Below are 27,150 nucleotides of genomic sequence, written 5' to 3'. Positions count from 1 at the left end.
TATATATATATATATATATATATATATATATATATATATATATATATTATAATATAATGTTATATGAAGATTTCTTTGTATTGGACTCAATACAGCTATTTTGTATTGAATCCAATACAAAATTATTTGAATTTCTTGCCACTCCCCTGCCCGCATCAACGTCACGGGGAAACCCCTGGAGATCGTCTCTGCGGTCTGCGGCTAAAGATTTTTTTGGGCGACCCTGAGTGTGACTCAGGATTACCACTTTTTGCATTTGGGATTACCGCTTGGGGGGGGGGGGCTAGCAAATGTTTTGAATCCTGAACCAGATCCATTGCAGGTTTGCTGGGTCACTCAGCTTCACTGATGAAAGTGTATCCTCTCCAGCCTTGGAGAGCTTTAATAAATCGGACCCAATGTTTAACTCCTTGACATACATTGTAAGAAGGAGCATTAATGGACCGTTCTGCATACGCAATGATAAAATGTGGCTGCCCCTGTGTATGTATATATAATTACAAACAAGACTATGGCAAATCAGGTTATGTTTAACAAATCAATTTTGTATTTAGGCTTTTACTTTTAAGTGTAAAAATATTTGTAATGTACTTTCCATTAAAAAGACTTTTCGGATTTTCTTTCCTTAGATGATCAGCTTGCTGTGCGATAGAGATCTGGGACCTCTGGCTGCTGATATGTTCTCACTTCTGGTCTCGGAGTGTCCGGATATCCTGAACAAGGCATGCCATGCAGCTATCAGGATTATGTTCCGCCAGAGGTTCTTTACAGAGAATGTTCCCAAACTGGTAGAAGGTTTCAACTCTGCTAATGAAGGTAATGTGTTTTGTTTTTCAAGTGTAGGAGCAACGGAAATCTTCAGGCTCCTTGTCAAGATATTCTGCTGATTTTACTGCTGTACTGAAAGTTTTTTTCTCCCCCAATATAGATAATAAGCCAAATTATCTGAAAGCATTATCTCATGTGCTGAACTGTCTACCAAAGCAGGTTCTTGTGACAGAGCTGCCATCGGTAAGTAGAGCTTTTATTGCTATGCTTACAAGTATCTGATTGTTAGGGAAATCAGAGCCTAAAGTCTACCTGTATGCAGGATAAGGAAAAAAACTTGAGAACAAAAATTAAATCTTACCCATCCTTCGCTTTGGCTGCATATAAGATTTTTGTTTTTGGGTTTAGGTACACGTTAACAGATTTTTGGAATTACATTTAATTCATGCAGTCTGTTTTGTTTTTGTGCTCTGTCAGTGATGTCATTGGCTGAACCAGTAAAGATCAGGAGCCAATGCAATTGCTTTTTATGTCCAACCTACTAGATTGTAAGCTCTTCAGGGCAAGGTCCTCTAGAACCTCCTGCATCACTTTCTGTATTAGTCTGTCATCTGCAACCCCTATTTAATGTACAGCGCTGTGTTAATATGTTGGCGCTATAAAAATCCTGTTTATTATTAATAATAAAAATAATAATGTGAAAGATGTGCACTAAAATAAGTGAAGAACTTCATCTTTCTATAGTTACTGTTACTAATCTAGTATCTGAATTTGTTGATATGCCCCTGTATAGCTGTTCTCTCTGCTGCTGGAGGCTCTCTCCTGCTCTGACCGTGTTGTTCAGCTGTCCACACTGACCTGCCTGGAGCCTCTTCTCTTGGATGCTGCGGACATACTGAATAGTCACATAGATACCCTCATCAGAAAGCTCCTCAACCTGACCTGTAGCCCTAGCATGGTATGTACAGATCACCTGTAGCAATGTATCAGACCAACAAATGGCTTCATTTGGTTAACTTTTATTGTTTCTAAGTAATAAACTTAGTAGTGTATATATATTTTTAATGAAAGATATCCACACTTCAGATAACTTTGTAAATAGTTAGAAATGAAGTTTTGTCTCATACTCTGACTTTTTTTTTCCCCAGGTTGTTCGGATTTCAGCTCTAAAGTGTATGCTGGCCCTAACAAAGCTCCCGTTGCCTATGGTAAGACTAATTTTGCAAACATAAATTGGTGTATTTTAAATAACTGCATCTGCTTTATTTGGAAGGAATGTAAAAAAATGTTCTTTGTATTTGCAGCTCCTGCCTCACAAGCAGCAAGTTATCCGTGCCTTAGCAAAACCACTGGACGATAAGAAGAGATTAGTGAGGAAGGAGGCCGTTGAGGCTCGCTGTCAGTGGTGAGTTGACATGAACAGCAGACTATAATTTAACCCAAAGTCTCTCCACTTATAATTTATATTAATATTAAAAAGTGCTCTCATACAACTTCCTGTATATCCTGACAAATTAAACCAGTGTGCAAATACAAACTTTTATGTCCCTACTTGAGTCTTATGGAACCATCATATGTTCAGCTTCCTATGATAGTATCTGCATTTAGGAAAAGGACAAAAAAACATTATTGTTCAGATGTTTAGGCTCTCTCTGAGTGGCTGTTGAGGATCAACAAAAATAACAAAAATGATGTACATATATAGATACTTTTTATACTTTTTTTTTCAAACTTTTTATACTTATACTATTTTATTATTCAGTAAAATAAATTTTTGTGAAAAACAATGTACCGCTTTTAGACACATAAATCCGAACAGAAATGAACTGCCCAGGAGGTTAATCTAGGAGATTGTTTAGGGTATATGCATCAAATATGAATGGTTCTTTATCCCCCCCTCCACTTTAACATTCTAGTGAGGTCTTCCTGAATAGTTCATTTTAGAAGATATCAGTCACTCTTGGGTCAAAAACCACTACTACCTGCAGCATCCCAACCGCAAGTATGCAACCAGATGGGTCGAATACCTTTTTTTAAACCATGGCACACAATGGTTCCTGTACATCCTGTAGAGTGATGTGAGGCATTAGGAAATCAGGTTCTCTACACACCTAGGGAGAAATACCTGAAGTACCCAATAACAAGCAAAGTGGTGGCATTTCAACACATAGACTTCCAGAATGGAAACTGTGTTACCATATTTTTTACAGGATGTGTATTGTGTAGAAGTGACAGGGACTCCAATATTCGTTTTTGGTGAAAAAGGCAAATAGCATGTTTTTTTTTTCAACCAAAGTAGCCAAAATATAAAGCATAACATGAATACTACAATTTAGTAAACTTCTTAAAGAAATTTTACATACTTTTTTTTTCTTTAAGGTTCCTGATTGGAAGCTCAGGAAGCTGAAATTTTACATAGAACATTTCTAACTTTGCACGGAGACAATCTAACCAGGATGCCACTAACTTACTGACCTGTACAACCAACACAACTTCGGTGCCATCTTGCTTAGTCATGTCTACATCTTGTACGATGAGGACTTTCCCCACCATTCCATGTCTTACTTTTTCATTTGAGTACTGAGCTGGTACCCTAAGCTGACTGCGTCCTTTGCACTTCAATGATATTAGCACAAGTTTACAATAGGAGGATATCTGGCATGTCTAGGAGGTAACCCCAGTATATTAAAACTATATATAATGTATATTGTATAGTTATATGATTTAATGAGTGCCAGCTTTGTGGTCTGCTTTCAAAATATAACCACAAGGAATTTTTTGGTGTGTGTATGGTTTGCTTGAATGTTACTGTTGCTCGAGGTCAAAATTGAAAAAAACTGGAAATTAAGGAAAAGCTATTATGGAAGTGTACCTGTCATGGCGACAGGCCTGGCAGCCGTGCTCGGAAAAAAATAACTAAAAAGGCAAATTGTATATTTATAACCCCAACTTTCTTTTATATAAAATTTAGAAATATTACAACAGGTTTTTATGTGATGTCTGTGACCCCTTTATGGAAAAATTATTCCTTTGTTTTGTCACTGGGACAAAGTTGTTGGAAATCCAAACATTTAAAAAGTCTGCTACTTAAACAGGCAATTGCAGAAGTTTTTTAAGAGGGCAATTCAGTTAATGGTAACCTTGTAAATGCAAAACTATTTGTGTTTTGAAGAAGGGTGATTATCCAAGGTAATGAGATGCCACATCCCCAAGATATAACATAATTTAGGGGGAAAGGAGGAAAATTTGAGACTTTAACCTCCCTGGTGGTAACCCCAAGTGTGTCTTGGGGTTAATTTTTATTACAAAAAGCGCTAACCCCGAGCCACACTCGGGCGGAATTGAGGGTTTACCTGGTCCCCACAAGCCTGTGGCATCCCCAACGTGTGAACGTTGGGAGAAGCCAGGCTAGGGGATGCAGATGCTGGGTGGGATGGGACAGGCGAGATATTTGCAAAAAGATGTATTTTTAAATGTCAAATGTACCGCTTTGACATTTAAAAATACTAAAATATTATTACGGAGAGGTTAAAGGCTGAATGTTTACATTCACTCAATTAAACCTTATCCATTAATATAAATAAAATTATAATAATAATAAATATATTAATGGATATGGTTTAATTAACTGAATGTATAAACATTCAGCCTTTAAAGTCCCATATTTTACTCCTTTCCCCTACCTTGTATGAATGGTAACCTTCTCAAAGGGTAAAACACCTAACATGAGTTTAAACAATTCCTTACTAAATACAAATCCTAATTGTGATATAGATAGACTTTAAATCCCAGCTCCAGGCAAAGAGCAGCAATGGGTTACAGCTTTGCTGAGTTTATTTTACTGCCAATTTTCCCTATTGAGAAGATTGTAAAGGGGCCTTGGTCAGAGTGACTCCCCGATGGGGGGGGGAAAGGGGTCACAAACAGACACAAGACCTGACAAATTTTAACTTTTCCCAAAACTATCTAGAAAAAAGATGGTTGGAATTATTCCAAGAAAGATCAGGCTCTAAATCACCTGGGCACACAATCTGCTTTGTACAGAATGGGTACGATGGAATACTTGTTGGTAAATTGTATTTGTACATATATTTTTGCAGGTTTAAAACTGACATAACATTAACTCTGTTAGGCGTTGAGATAAATTACTATATGATGCAACCTAAACTTCTACACAACTCCAAAATGTTCTGGTGAATAAATGTGAAATATTTCAAAACTCTGCATCATGGGTATGTTTACAATAAATCTAGCCGCTTTGTCCAATAAAAACTTGTGGTCTTTTTCTTAATGATGCTAAGGGAAACGTTTTTCTTTTGTCTGGGCGGTTTAAGGTATGTACACTATTCATTCTTCCTGGCTGGTTATAGTGCAGCGAGAGACTGTGACAGCATTGACATAACTAGCAATAGCTATCTGAGTTTTGCTGTACGCTTGGTCTTTGACAAAGCTTGTTATTTTTTTCTTGTTTTCAGTACAAATATATATCCACAGCTTTTTACTGCTTTAAAACATTAACTTAACTTAAGTGCTTATCAACCAGGGTTCCGCCAGAGGTTGCCAGGGGTTCCTTTATCAATTAGCTAATTATGCCTCTGTGGTCACTAACTGACCCCAATGATCTTTTTGGCTACCTACAAAGATGACATTCTTCCCAATGGCCAACACACTAATATACTGTGAGCTACCTATGTAGTAATTATAGAAGCGGTTCCCTGAAGACCTAAAAATTATTGCAAAGGTTCTCCCATGTTAAAAAAGGTCCAGAAACACCATTGATCTTCAACCAGGGTTCTGTGGAACCCTAGCGCTTCTCCAGGGTATCGGGATTTCCTTAAGCAACAATTATTATTATTATTAAACAGGATTTATATAGCGCCAACATATTACGCAGCGGTGTACATTAAATAGGGATTGCAAATGACAGACTAAAGCTGCGTACACACTGCCAATTTTTGTCGTTGGAAAGGATCTTTCACGATCCTTTCCAACGACAAGGGAGTGCACGATGCATGAACGGTGCTGTACATACAGCACCGTTCATGCTCTATGGAGAGGGGAGGGGGAGAGCGACGGAGCGGCACCCTGCTGCGCGCTCTCCCCTTCACTTTCATTACGATCGGCTGTCGTCCATCGTCCGTGGATCCGGCGGGTCGGTCGTCCGGACGATGGACGACACCGACTGTACACACGGCAGATTTTCGCCCGATAATTGGCCGATGCCGATTATCGGGCGATAAAAATCTGACGTGTGTACGTAGCTTAATACAGACAGTGATACAGGAGGAGAGGACCCTGCCCCGAAGAGCTTACAATCTAGTAGGTGGGACAATCAATTCGTGAGACTCAATTTAACTGACCCCAATGATCCTTTTTGGTTATCTGTAAGGGTGACATTCTTCCTACTGAGCACCACATTAATGTACTATAACTTTAGAAAGGGTTCTCCTATCTGTATGAGTGACATTCTTCACAATGGCCAGCAATGTAAGAGGAATTCTGACCAACACACTAATATACTATGAGCTGTGGATAAAGTAAATATAGTAGGGATTCCCTGAAGAGCTGAAATTTATTTCAAGGATTCCCACATGTTAAAAAAGGTCTGGAAACACTAAAGCTTTATGACAACATGCTGTCCTTTCTGTTAGGCCTGTAAAGCAACCCCATCATATTATTATGCATAACTGACATTGCCATAAATTATTATTTTACATTCTGGGCTCTCTCGCCTACCATTTAGTATGTAAAAACCATACCTTAAAAGAAAAAAAATGTGCTAAAATTATAGTTACTTTACTTTGGTCTTCCTTGTTGCTGGGCCTGACATCAGTGTCCTTCTGGGGATACTCCTATGGTCTGCGAAGCAGGCAAAAAGACTTTCCAGTTCATTCCAAGAGCTTCTTGTTGTAAGACTTTGACTGTTCTGCGTTCCACAGAAATCTTCCCAGAAATATGTATATGAAATATTATATGTCATTCTTACCTAGGCACCATGGAAATAAGTTAATTATTAAGCTTAATGTGGTAATTTACTTTCAGGCACACTTCACCTATTGTAAGTAATTGGGTGAGGTGGTGTATGTAGCAGGCGGGTATACCTTCAATTTCACTGAAAGGTTCGCTTTGAATACAAAATTTGCACACTTGTCTGTGTATTCACAGTGTTCAAACCAGAATTGTTAGCCAGGTGGTTGGGTGGCAGCCCCCCTGTATTCTGACCCAACTCCTCAGTAACCACCCAAAACCAGCCAGGTGGCGCACCTGGCTAAAAGGGGCTGGGGGAGATCACTGAAGCATAAATCCATTTTACAATAGAAGTGCTGATTTAACATATTAAACGTGGTTACCTTTTATTCTTGGACCCTCCAACAAATTCTTACCAAGAATCCCATGAACACTTGCTTCCAGCATAAAATCCAAATGTCACTTATACACATAAAGGTTAACACAATTCACTTACACAGCTTCACACTCTGAAAATATTTTAATTTAACAATTACAAAAAATTGGATTAAAAACAAAGGATAAATCATGTATTACAGCAAACCTTAACGTTTCCATGTACAGAAAACATAAAATGACGATATGAAGAAATAAAAAATCATGAGCCAGAATACTCCACACCATGGTTCTTCCCAAGAAATCAATAAAAAGCATTTCAAGACAAAATGGGTCACAAAATATCACATACATGATAAATCTCAGTTTATAAAGGAATTGTTTTTTTTTAATTTTTTTTTTTTTTTTAGCATCAATACCAATCACTCATTTGTTGTATTTTAATCAATAATAATGCAACCATCATGGTATGGTGTTCATGGAATGCTAGTGTCTGCAGTTCGTTAAAAAATTCTCCAAAGAGAAAATTAGTGTGCCATAAAAAGAACAATATTCTTTATGGATAGTTCTCACCGCTATAGAGGATACTTTTCCATTCTATTGCTCTCTTCCTACTTTTGATAAACTGCTTTTGTAAAATTACAAACATTCTCAGAGCTAATTCTGATATAAACTAAACACCTTCCAACTAAACAAATGCCACCTATAAAGCTCTTAGCATTGAAAGAATGAATGTCCCTTTTATTTCAATATAGGAGGTGGTCAGCAGGCGTTTAAATACCCGTCACAATTAGCTCTTAGAATCTGGCTGTAGGCATTGGGGCTCATTTACTAAAAAAAAATTTTAACAATATTGTTATTTATTCATATAAAAACATACATGTTTTACAATGAAATTTAATAGATTGTTTAATTAATCTGCATGCTTGGATCATTGATGTTATGCGAACATTATCAAATTTCTTTAGTGAATCAGCCTCAATCCTTCTGCCTGCGTTACAAAATACCCCAAAATGTCTAATAACCATGTTGCTGGCGTCTGCCTTTTCTAGCTTTTGGTCAAGTTACAGGCATCCGCTGGAAGTTTGTTTTAAAAGTTGCCAGACGTTTGCACATGTAAAAGGATTCTGAAGCTGCAGCATTCCTTATTACAGCCTTTATTTTTAAATGAAGTCAGATGTATGGCATATCATACCGTTAATTCAACAATCCAAAGGCTTTGTGGAAGTAGGTGGTCTGTTGGGTAGGCAACCAACATTATATAGGGGGACCAATAAATTAAAATAGATTAAAAAGGCTACAAGAGTACCTGTCTAGCATACAGCTAATTCTCTTATGAAGGTAAAAGTGACCTTGTCCCTATAGAAAATCTGAAACAATTAAGATGATCCTTTTTTTGCTGCCAAACACTGCATCTGCACTGAAACGAGAGCCCTTAAAGTGCCATCGAACTGCTGTGTCCTATAATAGACAGCAGGAGAAATAGGTTTTGTATTAGGAATTCAGGAGATTGCTACTGCTAGAAGTGTGAGTTTCAGTGGAGGTTACAGCCAGAAGATTTCTCTGCATTGGAGCAGAAATTAGGGTACAAGCAGCAGGGAAGTTATTCAGAAACTTTTTTTTTTTTACAGATATACCTCTAGAGAAATGGCTACTTTAAGTCATTTTGTAAGATTTTATTATATTATTTTACTAAAAGCCAATGTCAGAACCGTGGAGCTGCCATACAAAAAGAGGCAGATATATTCAATAAGACAGGAAAAAACAATAATGTACAAAATGGAGTGATAAAAAGCAACCAATTATATTAGTTGAATGCAGTAACACCAGTGAGAAATGATATCCGATTGGCTGCTAAGGGTTACTGTACATTGCACATTATCTTTGTGATAAATTACTGATGAAGCTTAGTCTCCATTCAGCAGCTGCTTCTACAAAGTGGAGATCTCGAACTAACCAAAAAGGTGCATTTAAAATGTGATACTCCTCCACCTTGCGGACATGAAAGACTCAATACGATTACAAAATAATCATTTTATAAATCATTTCACCTTGCTGGATAGATGTACAATACAGAAACCTATATTGCAACCACAGAAGTCTGCTTTGTAGGGATCCAAGATGGAGGGTTCCATGTCAATCCATCTCCATAAGCAGAGTGGGAAGATGGAAGGATTACTCTGGTTATCCAATGCCTGAGAAGAGAAAAAACAAAATGATTAAGGAAGACTAAAACTGTTACATATTTTCCTTCATGCAAAAAGCTAAACACAATATTGTAATACATATACGTGTGTACTCTGGCAAAGATTTGTAGTTCTGTTGTGACTCATAAACCTCCTCCCCTATCGATAGGCAAAAGAATCATTCTGCTGTTTAGATTTACAGAGGGATTTCCTTTTGCCAGCCCATATGTCATCACAAATCCCTTGAAATGTAAAACCCTTCCATTAAATTTCATTTTTAGCTTTGAATTCAACTGTAAATGATTCACTGTGTAAGATCTGGCATACCTACCCCTTATACTGCCATACAGATCATGTATAGACACTTCTTCAAGACTGTCTGGTTTGTTTCTTATAGCTGGCCATACAGGATCGATTTTCCAAGAGTTCATTTGGTCATATCATCAAATTATTCATAAATCTTTAATGTCAATCAACCAAAAGTAATTGATATTGACAACTTGCACGTCTGACGCGCACATACATCAAACTAAAGTCTATTTGTGTGTCATTACACTATGTTTATTACCAGTCTAAGGTCCCTGCAATATACATGTTGCTATCTTCAGGAGGGTTCAAGTAGCATCAAAACCTGGTAAACTCTAATATTTAAATCTCAGCTCTCTCTGGGACAGAGGAAGTCCGGCTCATAAATTTCAGTAGTCAACTGCAAAAAAGCCGTGAACCATCTTACACATTAGGCCTGATTTATTAAAGCTCCTCAAAGCTGGAGAAGATACACTTTCATCAGTAAACCAAACCTGGACTGGATCTGGTCCAGGATTCAAGACATTTGCTAGCAAAAAGCAAATTACTTTGAAGAAATCCATTCCAGGTTTGCTGGATCACCCAGCTTCACCTATGAAAGTGTATCTTTTCCAGCCTTGGAGAGCTTTAATAAATGAAGCCCATTGTTGGGAAATAAATGTGTCAACTACAGAACTTCAGATCTTTTTTTTTTACATTTCAGCTATAGGCTAGATAAGGAGATGTTTTTCTTTTATAAAAGACAAATGCAAAATAATGCGATTTGTCTTGTATATAGAATTAATGGAATATAGGATCTTGTTTTTGGATTATATTTTAGGTACATTTATTTTTTTACAACCCAAATATTAGTCGATATACAATTTAAGACGAGGAGGATGTGTACAAGATCCTCCTTGTGCATCAGTGATTTTTGCCTTTGTCTCCACTTAAATTCCTCTAGTGTTAGACCATATGTAATTATGTCTTTCCAATAAAAATGCAGAGGACAATTAAAGAAAAAGAAATGCTAAGTATACCGAGTTTTAGACCTAAACTTGAAGTTTTTACTTTACATAAAAGGGTTGACAACCCTTTTATACAAAGAAAAAAAAAATTTTAAAACGCATTTTAAAATTAAACGCAACACCATTTTAAAAAAAAGTGAAGCACCTCCTATTTTCGTCTTGAACCCTATTGCAGACAGAATGGACGCACACAGCCTCCTGGGACACCTACGCCACGCATCCCGGTAGGCTTTTGGCTGCTCCTACACATGCCCGGCATCCCCTGCATTTTCCTACACTGAGGGGAAAGTGATGCACAATTTTTTCTTCCCCTTGGCGGTGGCGCCTAGCGCCAAGAAGATCTACTGGACAATGAGGAGCCTGATCAATAAAAGGTCCAGTGAGTGTAATTTTTTTTTTTTCAGTTTAGTTCCCTTTTACGTATTGGGTATACCCCTTCACTTTCTGTATGGCTGACTGGTGTACAATGGAGACAAGACGGGACAACAGAGGTTCTAACCCTTCACACAAATATTCAAAACTAAACAGATGACTCAGCGTGGATTTTACATGCAAAAAGCAGTAATCCCCAGCCACACTCGGGGTCGCCCAAAACTTAAAAAAAAACCCACTTACCTTGCTCCGTCGGCTTCCCCCGCCGTCCTGCTGGTCACCGCAGGTCCTGGGGACACGTCCTCCTGCTACGATTTTTAGCCGCCAAATGCCGAGACGATCCCCGGGGTTTGCCAATGACGTTGGTGCATGCTACTGTACAGTTTTATTATATGCTTCACTATTTTTCTAACAGATTTTTCTGTTAGACATATTTAGGTGGGTTATGCCTAAGAATTATAGCCTACATTGTAAAATAAATTTCCATGCAAAAAAAAAAAGTAACACTTTTTGCGTGGAAATACGGACAGAATTAAAACACTAGGGGGGGGGGTTAATCTATTTTAAATGCTGACGCATGAAAGGGGTTTGCTTTGGAAAGAAGATTTCACAAGCACTTTCCCTGCCCACTATCCTTACTGGCACAATGTGAAAGCCGCTGTATTACAGTGCCGCAGTGTATTGGAAGTTGGATGCAGTTTGTTTACCTTCCCAATGGTCAGCAGTCTCTTCCTCTCTTTCTTGTTGATGTGCCTCTCTATGCTGGTCTCTCCTCGTGTGATGAGCATTGCGTGCCACAGTGTAAGAGCACCAAGGGCCAGAGCAACAGAACTGTTGGAAGAAGCACAAAAATTGAATCCATTAGTACAGCCTGTCCCCTATCCACCAGTCCATGCTATTGTTACTTTCTTTCATAAAATGCAATATTTGACCAGCCTAATTTATTCTTTCCTAAAAGACAATTCTAATCCCAGTTACCAGGCTATTTAACTGCAGCACAAGTTTCCATAATGTACAAATCCCTGATCTGTAAAGTTAACGTAATATATTCATTTGCATATGTGATCCAAGGGAACAAAGTATTGTAGAATCAGCATAAAGCATTTTTCTGAATGAGATGTAGTAAAACTCCTTCATGTTTGCATTTGACATATGGACCAATAAAACTGAAATCCAGAAACTAGCCACAAAAGATTAAAGTTCCTGCAACCAAATGCCTATCCCAGTTTTACTTTTGACATCAGTGGTGACATTAACTCTGTGCCGTGCGCAGAGCCATGGAAGGGACCAAAGAGACCCACCCTCTACAAGATGTCTGCAGAAAACTACACGAAAAGGGCAGATACAAGACCAGTCATCCTGCATACACAAGAAAAACAGAAGTGACTGGTCTTAACACAGCAAAATCCTGTATGGAGGCAAAGTTTAAAACTCAACTACTAAAATTATACAGTATTTATATAGCGCCAACATATTATGCAGCGCTTTACAAAGTCCATAGTCATGTTACTACTGATCAGACAAGCAAATTTTGCACTGGATTGACTATTCTAATTTTCTAGTAGGTAATGTGTGGTTGGAAATCCCAAAACACTGCACACACATATTCATACAACATTCTGATCTTCTGATCACCTTTCTCAGATACAATAAGATTTGATCTGATCCCTTGAAGACAAAACAAGACTTTTAATTAGAACTTAGCTATGTCCAATTGGAAACCCAAAAATCTGTTGCTCATCACTTGGCTGTTGATTTTTCCTGCAGATTTATTTGAAAACTGATTGCTTTATTAAACCAGAAGTGAAAATCAGTCATTTTGGACCTAGGCCTAACAAATGTTACTGAGACTGACAAAAAGGGCCTGATTTATTAAAGCTCTCCCAGACTGGAGAGGATACACTTTTATCGATAAAGCTGGGTGATCCAGCAAACCTAAAATGTACTGGTCCAGGATTGAAAACATTTTCTAACCAATAACAAATGACTTTTAGGAAATCCATTCCAGATTTGCTGCATCACCCAGCTTCATCAATGAAAGGGTAACTTTCTTGTCTTGAAGAGCTTTAAAAAAAATGGGGCCCATAGTCCTAAGCAGAAACGGCACCAATGGCAGTAAGTGGTACACACATGGATATTTACACCACTGGTGTAATGGTAAAAATAATTGTACACACAGCCTCATTTCCCTAGCCCATTAAAACCTATAGTTTAAATCAGAAGAGCAAACAAACAGCATTGCATATGAGCAGCAACTTTGCATGTGTTACCACAGCTGGGGTTGGGTGATATAGGTTTAGGTCCAAGGCTGCATCTGTATTATGATGGCTAAACTATGTGCTTATGTATATAATTTGTTATTTCTATGTTTAATGAGGTAATAAATGTAAGTTTATACATTTAATCATCTATCCTATTCCAGCACACTAGTTTGGCACCACTGAGTATCCGTAGGAGTAGGGGTGGCACAAGCAAGGTAACCGTTAGAACTGACCAACAGTCTCCTAACAGTCACCTAAAATGTCGCAAAGCTCACTTACTGCAGGTTTGTGTGTGTTGACTTTCTTCCTTTGACCCTTTTACTATTTTAGCCAATTTATTGGAGACCTACCATCACAAGGACCTGTGCCTCATTCTTTACTTATCGCAGTTTTTAGGTACATTTGGTGTGAACGAGCCCTTGGAGAGACCGACAGCAGCTGCAGCAAGAAAGAAGTTCTGTATCTGTAACAATCTGAAGTAGAGAGCACTGCTGTGCAACTATACATTATACCTCCAAATGTATGTACAAGCAAACTTCTTTTTGTTTTTTGGTAGAGTAGGGAAATGTTAAAAGTCATTAGATTATCTTTTGGGGTCCCATCGGAATGATTTACCTTTACTTTCTTTCCCAGAGGTGCAATAGGAGGAGATAAAACCTCCATATTCAAACAATGTCACCATTGCAAGATTTCCCATTGGTTTTTGTTCTGGAGACAACTTTATTGATATCACGGGGGGCTGATAAGCCCTATATGTGACAATTTCTACTTTCCAACTATACCACTGCCCTCTGTTTAGGCGAATCAATCATGGACGGTGTGTACAGGGTGTGAACCTAGAAGGGTCCATAGCTAAGTGCTTCTCAGTTAATCTCAAGGGAGATAGTGAAATAGGAATTTTTCATCCTGGGATTGCCAATCTATGCCCCAGTCACCTATGGGACACAGAAAGGCCTACGATGTCAGTATGGGTCACCATTTACCTCTAAAGAGTTTATTCCACTGGCTAAATCACTTCCATTTTAAAATGCTGCTCCACAACATGTAAACAAACTGCAACTGCTTCTACAGCCTGAATTTGCTTACTTACCGATCCTGCTGAACCATATCCATGATGGCATTGGCAGAAAAGGGTAATAATCATCTGCCAAATACTCACTCATGACTCTGGGTTATATTTTCGAATTGAACCGGATACAAGTACACATCTGAGCTGATAAGTGGTTACATTTGTGCACATATTTTGAATATCTAAGTAGGAGCAGGAGAATGTAGGGATCATATAGGGGAATTCCCACTTTACAGCTGCCCTGATCACTTCTGCTTTATAGCCCACAGCTTGCTATAATATCCATGAGCATATTTTAAACCTTTCAATGCCATGAGTCGTCACTGGCAGTAAAAGGGTAAAGTCCACATCAAGGACAAAAAAAGAAAACAGTCCCCCAGGCGACTGGACTGCACATATCTAAAAAAAAAAAAAGTTAATTATTGGGTTGGGAGTTGGGCTTAAAAATACTGTTTTTATTTTTACAATACATACATGGAATCCTATATTCCCTTAGGCTACATACACACGTCAGATGATTCACGTCCGACAATCGCCCCAGCGCTGATATCAGGCAAAAATCTGGCATGTGTACAGCGCACACTGTCTGGACGGACGGACGGACGAGCAACGATCGTAATGAAAGTGAAGGGGAGAGAGCACAGCGGGGTGCCACTCCAATGTTCTCCTCCCTTCCCTCTCCATAGAGCAGAACGGTGGTTTAAGTACAGTGCTTGTTCATACACAGTGCAGTCTTGTCATTGGAAAGGATCGTGAAAGATCCTTTCCAATGACAAATATTGCACGTGTGTATGCAGCTTTAAACCCGATGCTTGTTTTTTACCTGGTGAGATAAGATGCAATCTACCTAGGGATGTCATTTTCTAGAGGGCCAGCACAATATAGACTTGTAATATTAAAAGGAGTAAATAAACCACCATGTATACAGCACTGTAAAGAAGGATCAGAAACTGCACATTTAAAAGGCAACTATGAATATCCTACTAAAAATTATATCCAGAAGCAATGTTTTATTGATGTGTATTTGTTATATAGGAGTACATTTCGTTTCAAAAAAATAATGAAAGAAAGTAGCAGGAAGCAGGAAGGATTTCCACTGTTCATAGAAAATTTTGTAACAAAACCAGAGAAAGGTCATGATCCTATCACAAAGGTCTTACATCGACCATCTCCATTGGACCTTCCTACCCTGGATGTCTCACCTTCAAAGTCATCTACACTGGACCCCCCTTTCCAGGATGTCTCACCTTCAAAGTCACCTACATTGGACCTCCCTTCTCAGTAAGTCTACCAGCCTAGATTAAATGATCTTTTACTTTGGCATTTTGTCATTGTTCCCCATAAACGTATTTTATATTCTCTTCTGCCAGACTAGACACTGCAAAATTTAGGTTTCTTTGATTTTTGTGGCACCCGAAACGCACACAGTGTCCATATGTTGTGGTGCACTGCTTTGCCAAAACACTGCAAGTACATTTCTTTGTGCATTGAAGTATATGAGAAATATCTATATAACTAAATTTTAAAAGACCTATGCCTTTCTTTTAATGTAGGCTACTCATATCCCTAATATACAGAATACCACTATATATTTAGCAAATCTGTACACTACACATGACAGCACGGTGGCTCAGTGGTTAGCTCTCTGGCTTTTGCAGCGCTAGGTCCCAAATTAGAATCTCAGATAGGACACTATCTGCATGGAGTTTGCAGGTTCTCCTCGTGTTTGTGTGGGTTTCCTCCGGGTCCTCTGGTTTCCTCCCACATTCCAAAAACATGTACCCAAGTTAATTGGCTTCCCCCAAAATTGACCTTAGACTGTATTGAAGAATAATGAACATAAAGACATTAACATATGACTATGGTAGGGACATTAGATTGTGAGCCGCTGTGGGACAGCTAGTGAGCTTGCTATGGACTTTGTAAAGTGCAGTGTATTGATATTTACTAACCATAATCATCAGGAAAGATATGGAACAATAATGTTTATACATTATGTTTTATCCCACCATAACTTTAAACAAATGTTGCAAAAGTTAAAACTAAATACAACTTTACTGTGCATTTGTTGTATAGGAGCACAGAGATAGAGAAAAGCACTGATGCAGTTTCAGTAAAGGAGCACACAGAAGATGAAAAAAAAACAAGCCAACAACTGGATAACCATGCTAAGAATACGATTACTGTTCAGCCGCTTGGAGAAAACCTCCCTCCACAGGATGACTCCTCATCGCGGTCAGATTCCTTATCCGAGGATAGACCAAAGTCAAGGTATTATGCTTTTTCATGGCTAAGTTTGAAATATTTTTCCCCTAAAAAAGTACAGGTTGACATTCAAAAATCCAGCAACCTTCAAACCTCATAAGTGCTGGATTTTCGAAATTTCAGGATTTATTACGGTTATATATGCTGTATATATTTAACAGAAAATGACTACCTGTACAGTCCCTTAAATGCATGCTGAAACCATAACGGGCCTATACAGCAGCAAATAAAATAGAAGGAATGAGCAGGAAAGCACCTGCAAGCAAGACTCAACAGTTGATTCTGGAGTACAGCGCCATTAAAACCTAAACCGCGCCTCCAGAAAACAGCGTGAATTTGCAAATGTGCTCCGAAATCCATGCCAGGAATCTGAAGGATCCGGATTACCGATAGCCAAATTTTTGAATGTCAACCTGTATGGTTGCATCCTTTTATATTTACTGACAAGTTCACCTTTGCCTTGTATTAATGGGCAATAAAACAACTGTGTATCAACACAACACACAGTTGGCACATGGTATATATGTGTTATATCTGGAAAGGCACCCTAACATATACAGTAAAAACACCACACATTTGATTTCTATGTATGTTGTGTTGAGCCTCTTTGCTGAAATTTGTCCAGATACATTCTCATCAACATACCTTCACAAGGATAAAGGTGTACATTCACATACATGAAAAAAGTAACTGGGGTCCTAAAATAGATCTTAAAGAAAATATTAAAGAACTAATCCAGTCTTATAAGTGCTTTCGCATATGTATTGTGCGGTGCTGCCTTGGTGCATTGATATTGCAAATGAATAGCACTGCAATATACTTAATTAAAAAAGTAACAAATAAGCAGGAGAAAGCTATTTTCAGGTAGGTTATGTTCATTGTGTACAACACAAATATAGATCCTTATCATTGTGTTGGGCCCAGCCGATTATATACAAATTCTTTCAATAATTTCTTTCATTTTCAGAGTGCGCACCTGTGCAGATATATTGTGGAGAGTCTTCTGCTGTTGCCTCCCATAACTAAATGGTAAGTAAACTTACTTAATTCAAGTCTAGGGGAAGTCAAAAAGTTTACTTGTAAAATGTTCACCGATATATCTGGTGCACTATTGCAACATGTACAGGTCTATTATAAATTTCCATATCAGAAAACAGTACTCTCATATTTCCATATATTTTTAAATGGTCCGTTTAAAGTTGAATTCTGAGCACAGAATGTTCCTTTACATACATCCTTCAATAGCTAAGGAGAAAATATATCAACTTTGAGTAAGCTAGGTACTAAATATCTGGGCTTACAAACCCATATAAAAGAGCAAATGTAATTGCTGTACTCCACAAAGCTGTGGAAGGAACCCACACTACTACACCAATTAATGGGGTGGGTACAAGACCAGTCCCCCCCCCTATAAAAAGGGGAAGCAGCTGGTCTTTATACCAGGAAGCTCTTGTACAAGAAAATAAAAGTTGGGTTACTGCACAGTACAGAGATTCAAGAATATACTTATATTCTCTTATATTTATCATACTGGTTCACTGGGGGTGTATTATACCTTACACCTCAACCTCGAAGTTTATAGTTAAATTCCTTTTTGCAAAAGAATGTCAAGGTTTTTGTATGGTGCATAATTGTAACACTCACAATTAAGATTTTAAAAACATTTACAATGTATTATTTTTCTCTTAAAACAACATGAAAAACATTAATCTTTTACTTACAAATTGTCAATGAAAGACCAGGATACTGCAATGATGTTGTTTAGGTTGCTTTTAAAGGCACTTGACGTGTTTCACCTGTAGGCTTCATTAGGAGGACACTAAGCTAGCAGCATTCCATAAATATATTCATGTGTTATCAAATCAGGTTCATTACATGAATTATTTGTATCTCAAAATGAAAAAGAATTTCAATAGTGCATTCAATAGTGCATATCACCATAACAAGCTTTTTTATTTTTTGGATGTGGTTGTCAATTGTTTGACTGTGTACTTATTTCCCCAAAGAGTGCTTTATAACGTCAAAAATAATCTTACAACATTCTGTCATTTTCCAGCCCGATACAATAGAATACCTTAATATTTCAGAGAGTGTTATGAAAACACAGTCATGGCTCAACCACATCCTTTGCTCTCGAAGGGGAAATAAGTACACAATTGGCAACCACATCCAAACAAATAAGCTTGTTATGGTAATATGCACTAGTGAAAATCTTTTATTTTGAGATACAATGGATTCATGTAATGAACCTGATTGATAACACATGAATAGATTTATGGAATGCTGCTAACTTAGTGTCCTTCTGATGAAGCCTACGGGTGAAACGATGGGACACCAAGGACCTTTGAAAGAAAACTAAACAAAATCATTGCAGTATCCTAGGCTTTCATTGACAATTTGTATGTATAAGAATTAATGATTTTCATGTTGTTTTAGGATAAAAATATTCATTTGTAAATGTTTTTAAAATCTTAATAGTGAGTGTTACATTTATGTCTCTTATATTTAGACAATATCTTCTATTGTTTATCTGTCTACATACATATGTAACATTGTAATGAATGTAGAAATGTTGGTACAATGCTTATTTATTATTTTGTTTCATTTTTAGGATACAACAAGCAGCAAGACACCCCTATGAATATGTATTAAAAATCCCAATAAACATTAAAAAAGATTGCAGTTTCTTTTTTTTTCTAAATAGATAAGATTTTTTTTTTCCATTAAAGAATTGCAAGGTGGATTTATTTGTAAACCGGATAGCTGTAACTGAAAGTATTACAAAAAGTACAGCTTTTTCGAAAGGGACAAGGTTGTCTGATCTTACCTGCACAGTACCCAGAGGTAGATGATACACTTGTGAAACATTCTCTCTCTGAAGCTGATGGTAGGTGGGGGAGTCTGACTGTAAAAGGTCTAAGAAAATAAAGAAAATAAATTAATAAAATGTCACAGCAGATTTTCGCTGAATACATAAAGCTATAGGACAAGCAAGCCTAATGTGATTGCATACTGATACATTTATTTCATGTCCATTCCCCTGTCAGTAATATGCAGGTAGTCTTCATAAAAGCTTTTAAAGTCAGTCATGAGTGGGTTTTATATAATTCTTAAATAGAATTATTTACACCACTTAACTACGGGTCCATATTAAAAATTAAATAATTATAATATTACATATTTATGTTTTATTAATTCATTTTTTACTCATCCAATGGTCAACCCAGATTTTTTTAAGCTGGTTATGAAAAAAATTGGAGGTTGGTGGCAGCCCCTGTATTGTTACCCAACTCTTCATTACCCAATCCAAAAACAGCCGGGTAGTTACTGAAAAGTACAGGGTGGTGCACTTAGCTAAAAGGGGCTGGGGAGAACACGGTCATCAACACTGAACACCGGGAAAACAGAAAAAGACACTTGTGAGCTGGAAATTCAGTCCATTCAATCCTGCAATTTAGACAGCCCCATCACAAAACACAACCCTGACTTACCCTTGTATGGGGTGGGTACCCGATATTTTCCTGATGGAGCTGTGTAACACTTTCAGATCTGGTCGCTATCTCATCGTGTGACTACAGATTAAAAGGAAAGGAAAGCTGATCTCAACTGACGGGCAATTTGCACTGCCTACCACACATTGTGTTTTGTCTTTGGGTTGTGAAGGTGGACTGGGGTGCCATTTAGAATGAATGGCATCACAGCACACTGAGTATGTGTTTTCACATGCGTCTGCTAAGTACCAGTGTAAATCTGACCTGAATTATGAATGAAAAAAAATACCAAGGTGCAAGTCCAAATGAGACTTTTATATCTGCACGCTGTTTAAACTTGGCCAATACTAGGAAGATTAGATACCAAATACACAAGCAATGATGACAAGATGCATCACTGACATATGTCAGAACTTTTATAGTAATAAAATTATTAAAGAACATTTAAAGGTTGCTGTGGGAAAAGCAAAACAGGTCCTAAATCCCTTAATTGCTAAGTGATGAAGTTTAACAAATGTAATCTTCCTTCATTAGAGTCTCACACGCTCCCACTCCCAGACTTTGAAGCTCACAGTGGAAGTAGTGGATAGGACTAGATGTGGCCAAGTGCTACAGACTAAATCATCAATACTAATTCCAATAGCCACCCCTGCCTACAATGTTTTGATGCTTGTAGCAACAAAATATTTATTTCCACAGTAAAAAAATCACCATTTTATCCCACCCTGAATAAATTAAACACCTTGCAAACCTGTTATGAAGATTGTGCATACTTACCTTTCCTGCAGCCCTGTCAATTGCTTATAGGAAATTGTCATGTGGAATCAACGGGGAAACCCGACAGCTTTTACCAGTTCCTTCTGCTGACCTCCTGCAAAACCTATTTACCCATAACAGCCTTACACTATCCCAAAGTATATAAACACTTGGACCTTGGTTCTGGAAAGTGAACTAGAAAGCCTGAGCAATATTCTAGCTTTGGTATGGTATGATAAACTATATGAAGGGGTTAATAGAGAATGAGTCAGGAACACTAAAAACAGGACACCACCATCCATCAACACAATGAAAAAAGCAAGAAGAGACAACAGAGGGTATGCTTGAAGCAATGTTTAGTATAGCGGGAGTGCAATAAGAACCCTCTAGCATTGGTAAAGGACAAACAATAAGCACTTAGGTTGTGCTAACCAAACACACAGCTGATGATCACTTTAACACAGCCCACCTCATTGATTGCAAACTTCAGTCTCTCCTTCTCCTGGTGCTTGAATTTCTGATAAGAGGGAAATATGACCACAATTACCTTCCAAACCAGCTAAGCAGGCCCCAAAAAAATGAAGGCTATGTGGAAAGATGTATGGTGTAAAGTGTAGGCTACCAATGGCAGTAGACTATTGGGTCATAGCTGTGCATACCAAAAGATCTTACACATTTACCCTAGGCATCATAATATACATATCACATATTAATTTACTGAAGGAGTATGCTATACATCTGTATAAGGGGTCAGCTGTGGTACACATGAGCAAAATACCACTCTCTAAAGGGTCATACTAGCATACCTGACGTTTTCAAACAGGAGGGTGAATGTGAACCCAAACCTGAAGTATGGCCATTCAAATACTTATGTTAATAATTACATTAACAAGCAGTGCCAACATCTTATACAGCACTCTACAAAGTCCATAGTTATATGTATGGGGAAGCCAATAAACCTACCGGTATGTTTTGGAAAATGGAAAAAAAAACAATACTCAGGCGGCCACCAGCACTAAAATCACAACTTTTGTCTATTTGTTTGCTCTGGCAGTGGGGACTTCTGTTTGAGAATTAATTACTCTACAGGACCTGCAACTACAGAGGTCAGTGATGGCTTGTAGTAAAGCTCATCCCTTGCTTGTTAAGAACAAGTTAAAATTAAATGTCTATAGCTTGGACAAAGGTTCACTTTAGGATCCCTTTCAAATGGCTGGGAGCTGGCTTTGTTTGCAACGACAAACCAAGTACCTAGTTATAGCAAATAATGACATTTTCACAGAAGTATATGAATCATGGGTGTACAGATTGTATATAACACAACTGAAATAATGTTCACATTTAATTTACCTAACAAATATTTATTTATGCTATAATCTCACCTCAATAGCCGAGTAGGCATCACGGAACATCACGCGGCTGCTGATACTACAGTAAATGCAGCCCAGGGTCATAAAAAGGCAAAAGGAGAAAAAGTAGCGATGGTTGTAATGGCCAACACAATTATTAAGCCAAGCTGACACGTGAGGGAGTTAAGGAGCCTCAATCTCAGAGAAGACAACTGCTAATAACTATTGTCCTAAACACTCTGCTATATACAAGATAAATGCTGTGTGTAAATGTTTTTCCAGGAAGTGTGAGGTGCCAAAGCAAGGAAACATGGTGCTCTCTATTATTTGCAGCTTCTAAAGCAACATTACAAGATGCACAATGTGCAGTGAGACCAATACATAAACAGTTTTACATGAGCGCTTCTTGAGGAGTCTCTTTAACCAGAGACCAGTGCAACACTGGTTCTTATTGTTATTCTTTGATACAAGACAGCTTGTATAAAAGAATGACAGTAAGAATGAGGTGTGGACAACCACGGATACAAAGCAGGTAAATTGCTATGCATTCTACACTTTTGTTTTATTACTTTTGATACTAAAAATTGGTTATTACTTGAGTTTTGCTTGGCATTCTGTTGTAAGCTGTGTAACATATTAAACGTGAATTTTTTTTTTCATAAAATATTTTAGAAACTGAATTAGGAAGGCTAACTTCTGAGAACAAAAATCCCAGTGCAGACATTTGCAGATTTTTTAAAAAATTGAAATACTGGGGCTAACATTCTTGCCCTATGCAGTTACAAACTTGGAAAAAGCATCCAGCCATTTAAGTATTTGAATTCTAACCGCATCCTGTACATTTGTTTTTGGTCAGGCGATTAGTGAAGTGAAGCCAGAATTGCAGCTTTATACTTGTAACAATTTTTTAACAATATTTGACAGGTAAAAGGATACGACAATGATGATCCATTTTAAGAATACACCTGTGGAGAGATCACAACGATTAGAACTCATAAGTGAAAAGTTGTATTTGTATATTAAAAATTATATTACAACAAGTTATATTCTGAATATCCCACAAAGTAATGGAAATGTGTAGAAACACATATTATATTCCTGTGATGTAAGGATACTCAGAAGTTCATTAGGAGCAGATTGTTAAAGCAACCTAATTTCCACAGAGCTACTTGTCTTTAGGTAACATGTCTGCAATCTAATAATTTAAAGCTCATCTCCAGTAAAAAATAAAAAAAATAAAAATAAATTTTCCAACCAGTTTTGCCCCTATCGCCCAAACCCCGTCCACTTTTTTGTCAAGAGACCGATAAGCCACCAAAGCAAGTGCAGCCACAACAAAAAAAGATCATTTTACCACAACTTCTGATCTACATCCAAAAACTAGAAATTTATACTACTGGTGCCATGCTAAACTAAACGACAATGAACAATTTGCAATAATAGCTTCATGGCGTGACATACTATGTGTGTGTATGACTTGGAACCTTTTCTGTAGGACAAAGTTGGATGCTGATATGAAGAAATGCCTATTAGACATACTTAGAGAATAATTTCGTCTGCTCACATTTGTATAAATCTGACTAAAAAAAAATATTTTGCACAACTTACCTATTGCAAATGCTACAGTGGTGTGTCCTGGCAGGTTTTGGTGCAATGCATTTCCTGCACACTGACACAGATGGAACATTTTTTTGAGACTGCTAAAAAAGAAAGAGAGGAATAGTTGTGATGCAAAGTGTTCATTACCAAATGTTACTCTAATATTAGGTAAAATAATGTTCAAAGTTTATGAACATTTTAGAGATTTCAACACTGTTGCCAGTTTATTCTCAGGTAAGCATGTTGTTTGTAATGCATGAGGAATGAGACTCCATTATGATCTTGGAAATAAAACTCAGTGCTCTGGAATCGAGCTTAAAGACCCACACACAGCATTTTAATTTTGTTTTGTATAGAACAGGGAAAGGAATAAAGTCACTATCAGGTTTTCATGGCAGTCTCCTACTGAAAAACTTTAATATGTACTCATCTATATGTAAATGAAAATCTCTCTAATTAAGACACACACACACAACCACTTCTTTATGTTTTAGTCTTGTTCCTGGAAACAGGAAAGCAGAGGATAATCTAAATCTAAAAATCTCAAATTTGTTTTAGGTAAATAAACTTTTTTAGGAAGCAGTGATAAAAAAATTACTGGATGACCTCCAACCATAAGGCTTTTCAGGCTGTGCCTGTGGGGTACAACACCATAGACTTTAATGGGGCTCTTCTACAAAGAACCATAAACTTTTTAGGTAAATACTAGGCAGGTAGGAAAAAAGACTTGTTAGCAATTTGAACAACATAAATAATACTAATCCTTTGATTTATATTGCAGGGAAAAAAAAGGCCTTAAAGAGGACCTACACAGAGAGATTATGTAAACTGCCACTGCTGAACTCATTCTAAAGGATGTTTATTGTCTGGGTATAAAGCCAACCTTTTAGATTAAGCAGCTTCTGTCAAACCTAAACAAAAATTGAAATAACTGTGTGACAAGTTTGATAGCAAGTGTTTTGAATCATGGACCAGATCCATTCCAGGTTTGCTGTATCACCAGCTTCACTGATCAGAGTGTATTCTCTCAAGCCTTAGAGAGATTCAATAAATCAGGCCCATATTGTCTTTTCTATGTTTCTGGAGTTCAGCTTGAATTGAACCATTCCCTTTGCCCCCTGCATGGGTAAAGAAAATGGTCCCTTCAACCCTATCCACAAGTAACAGTAACCATTTAAAATCAGCATTAGGACTGAAAATTATGTCTTAACCCAGCCACCTCCCAAACCTAAAAGTAAATTCTTCAAAATAGAAACATGGAAGTTGTATATACAAGGACTTTGTCTTTTTGTCTGCTTTCTAGAAAACCACAATTTATTATTTTTTTCAGTTATACTATTAAGTTATACTAGTTAAAGGGTCACAAAAACTCCTGTAATAAATAGATACCTGCGGTGGATATCCAGGAGATGTAGTAATCGCTTTGTAATAGTGAAAGACGATCATGATGAGGTTCCAGTGGCCATAGGTGATATGCCAGCAGATCCACTCGGTGGAGTCCTGGTGTAGATTAGCCTATTGAAATGCATGGGGATTTCAAACATGGGCTTTAAAAGCCTCAGGTTAAACGCTGGGGAAAACGTCCGTGTAGACTAAGCCTAAAGAAAAATGTTCTTTCTGCTGTTTGTGCATTCATTGGAGAGATACTGTTCACTTCCGGTCACTTTGACGAGGTAATGTGGGGAAATCTTCAAACTGATGGAAGTTTTCTTCAATCCATCTGGATCTCCAAAAAATTGTTTCACCTACTTTGTCCTTCTTACCACTGTCGCTGGAACAGGCAGCAAAGGGAAACCTCCCAAAAAAACGGATACAGGCAGTAAAACTGATAAAGTTTCAACCCTTCCCCAGCCTAGCTCAAACTTAAAACTGTTTCAGAATAGATATCAAATCCATCTGTAATGAAAGGCAGAGACTACTTACAATGCCAAACCATCTGGTCACATGATCCACCAGCCAATAAATAGGTTCGAACAGAGACTCGATGACCACATCGCTGTTGGTGAAGGAATTATAAGACAGAGACACAAAGCAGAGGCGGCAGTAACGCAGGTAATCAGATAGGAGGTTCACATAAGTCCATTTCCTTCTGTGTCCCAGGCGAAGGCACCTCAGAAACAGGCGCCGAATGTTTCTCATTCCCACTACTCATTACCTAAAAATGAAAAGAAAAACAAAGATCAGAAGTGAAAAAAGAAGCAAAAAACTGTAAACAAATTTTCAGATCACTCGCTTACAATAAACTCTAAGTAAATATAAAAGACACAAATGAATGCAACTCTGTAATCATGTATACATTATTATTAATAATAATAATAAACAGGATTTATATAGTGCCAACATATTACACAGAGCTGTACATTAAATAGCGGTTGCAAATGGCAGACCAACACAGACAGTAACACAGGAGGAGGTGAGGACCCTGCCCCGAAGAGCTTACAATCTAAGAGGTGGGGAAGGATCACACAATATATATGTTTTTAGAATGTACAAGTACCTGACTGTGACCTGGTAACAGGCTCTTGAAGTCCCTGTGCCGCCTGCATCCCCATGCTTTGCAGCCACTACCAAATGAAGATTCTGGAGCAATATAAATACCTCCGGGAGAGCCGACTTCAATATTTTATTGACATAGGATACAATAGTGAGACGCTCATGCCGTGTATGGAGTAAACATTTTCAGTACAGGAGAGGGATCTATAAAACTTTGCAAGAAAATGTTCACTTTTATTCATAAATAATTTATGTGAAGGAGGACTGATCAAAGACACCCCAATTAATTATTCAGTAAATTAGGCAGGACATTTTTTTTTTTTTTTGCATCGACTATACCCAATGATCTAAGTTATGTGGAACTGTTCTCATATACATTACTACCCATACCTACTGACTGGATTCCAATTCAGAATAAAATGAAAGTAGAAGTGGGAAAAGAAACTGGACAGGCTGGTTTAGCAGGACAAGATATACTTCTTTTATTCTTTTGCTGCCTTTTAGACTTTGAAGTATACTATTGGATGTGTTTTGTTATATCTATTCACTAATGTAATGTAAATGTAATGGGAGGACTAGAGTCATTAGCCCTGTGTGAGGTTCACATTGGTAAAGTACTGGTTTATTTTAAAACCTTCTGAACATGGTCACCATCCTCATAGCTCTGATTTAAAACAAAAGACCATACAACGTCTATAATGATCTTTCAGGAATAGGATAGTCCATTGAATAAATCTACTTTGAGTTAATGTCAAAAGCAAGCCAATTAGATGTGTTCAACATTGTCCCCAAATGATTATCTGTTATCAAGGTAATAATATTGTTATTTTTTCAGATCTTCCATGATATTCTGTAACAGAATCGAACTGATTAAATAAATGATACT

The 27,150-nt window shown here is 37.5% G+C and overlaps 2 protein-coding genes across 4 annotated transcripts in view; one reads left to right on the top strand and one right to left on the bottom strand.

Annotated features, from left to right (window-relative positions):
- Positions 1-5,040, top strand: part of MMS19 (MMS19 homolog, cytosolic iron-sulfur assembly component) — a 116,850-nt gene extending 111,810 nt beyond the window's left edge. For both annotated transcript variants that reach the window (XM_072424765.1, XM_072424764.1), the window contains exons 26-31: positions 630-816; positions 929-1,011; positions 1,562-1,726; positions 1,917-1,976; positions 2,073-2,173; positions 3,148-5,040. In XM_072424765.1, the coding sequence (XP_072280866.1) occupies positions 630-816; positions 929-1,011; positions 1,562-1,726; positions 1,917-1,976; positions 2,073-2,173; positions 3,148-3,175 (624 nt within the window). In that variant the 3' untranslated portion in view covers positions 3,176-5,040. The remainder of the gene's footprint in view (positions 1-629; positions 817-928; positions 1,012-1,561; positions 1,727-1,916; positions 1,977-2,072; positions 2,174-3,147) is intronic.
- Positions 5,041-7,236: 2,196 nt separating this feature from the next.
- On the bottom strand, positions 7,237-25,262 carry ZDHHC16 (zDHHC palmitoyltransferase 16). Of its 2 annotated transcripts, none has more exons than XM_072423248.1 (9): positions 25,161-25,262; positions 23,781-23,872; positions 23,109-23,137; positions 22,206-22,339; positions 21,293-21,340; positions 20,068-20,148; positions 19,404-19,492; positions 11,689-11,812; positions 7,237-9,305 (listed from the first exon to the last, which is right to left on the bottom strand). In XM_072423248.1, exons 1-9 carry the CDS (start codon positions 25,215-25,217, stop codon positions 9,153-9,155), a joined length of 807 nt encoding a protein of 268 aa, XP_072279349.1. In that variant the 5' UTR covers positions 25,218-25,262; the 3' UTR covers positions 7,237-9,152. The 2 variants fall into 2 exon arrangements, with proteins under 2 accessions (XP_072279349.1, XP_072279350.1); XM_072423249.1 differs by having other exon boundaries at positions 23,781-23,869.
- Between the last annotated feature and the right edge of the window lie 1,888 nt (positions 25,263-27,150).

The sequence above is a fragment of the Pyxicephalus adspersus genome, chromosome 10 (assembly GCF_032062135.1).
Source record: "Pyxicephalus adspersus chromosome 10, UCB_Pads_2.0, whole genome shotgun sequence".
Taxonomy (NCBI): Eukaryota; Metazoa; Chordata; class Amphibia; order Anura; family Pyxicephalidae; genus Pyxicephalus; species Pyxicephalus adspersus.
This window is presented reverse-complemented; position numbering and strand designations above follow the sequence as displayed.

Excerpts from the sequence above, each read along its gene's own strand:
- ZDHHC16 (XM_072423248.1), bottom strand. The coding sequence starts at position 25,217 with ATGATCGTCTTTCACTATTACAAAGCGATTACTACATCTCCTGGATAT. Across the intron at positions 21,341-22,205 it reads ATGCCTACTCGGCTATTGAG|AAATTCAAGCACCAGGAGAA; the intron begins GTGAGATTATAG and ends CCCTCTTATCAG. Across the intron at positions 11,813-19,403 it reads TACCTCTGGGTACTGTGCAG|TTCTGTTGCTCTGGCCCTTG; the intron begins GTAAGATCAGAC and ends TTCTTCCAACAG.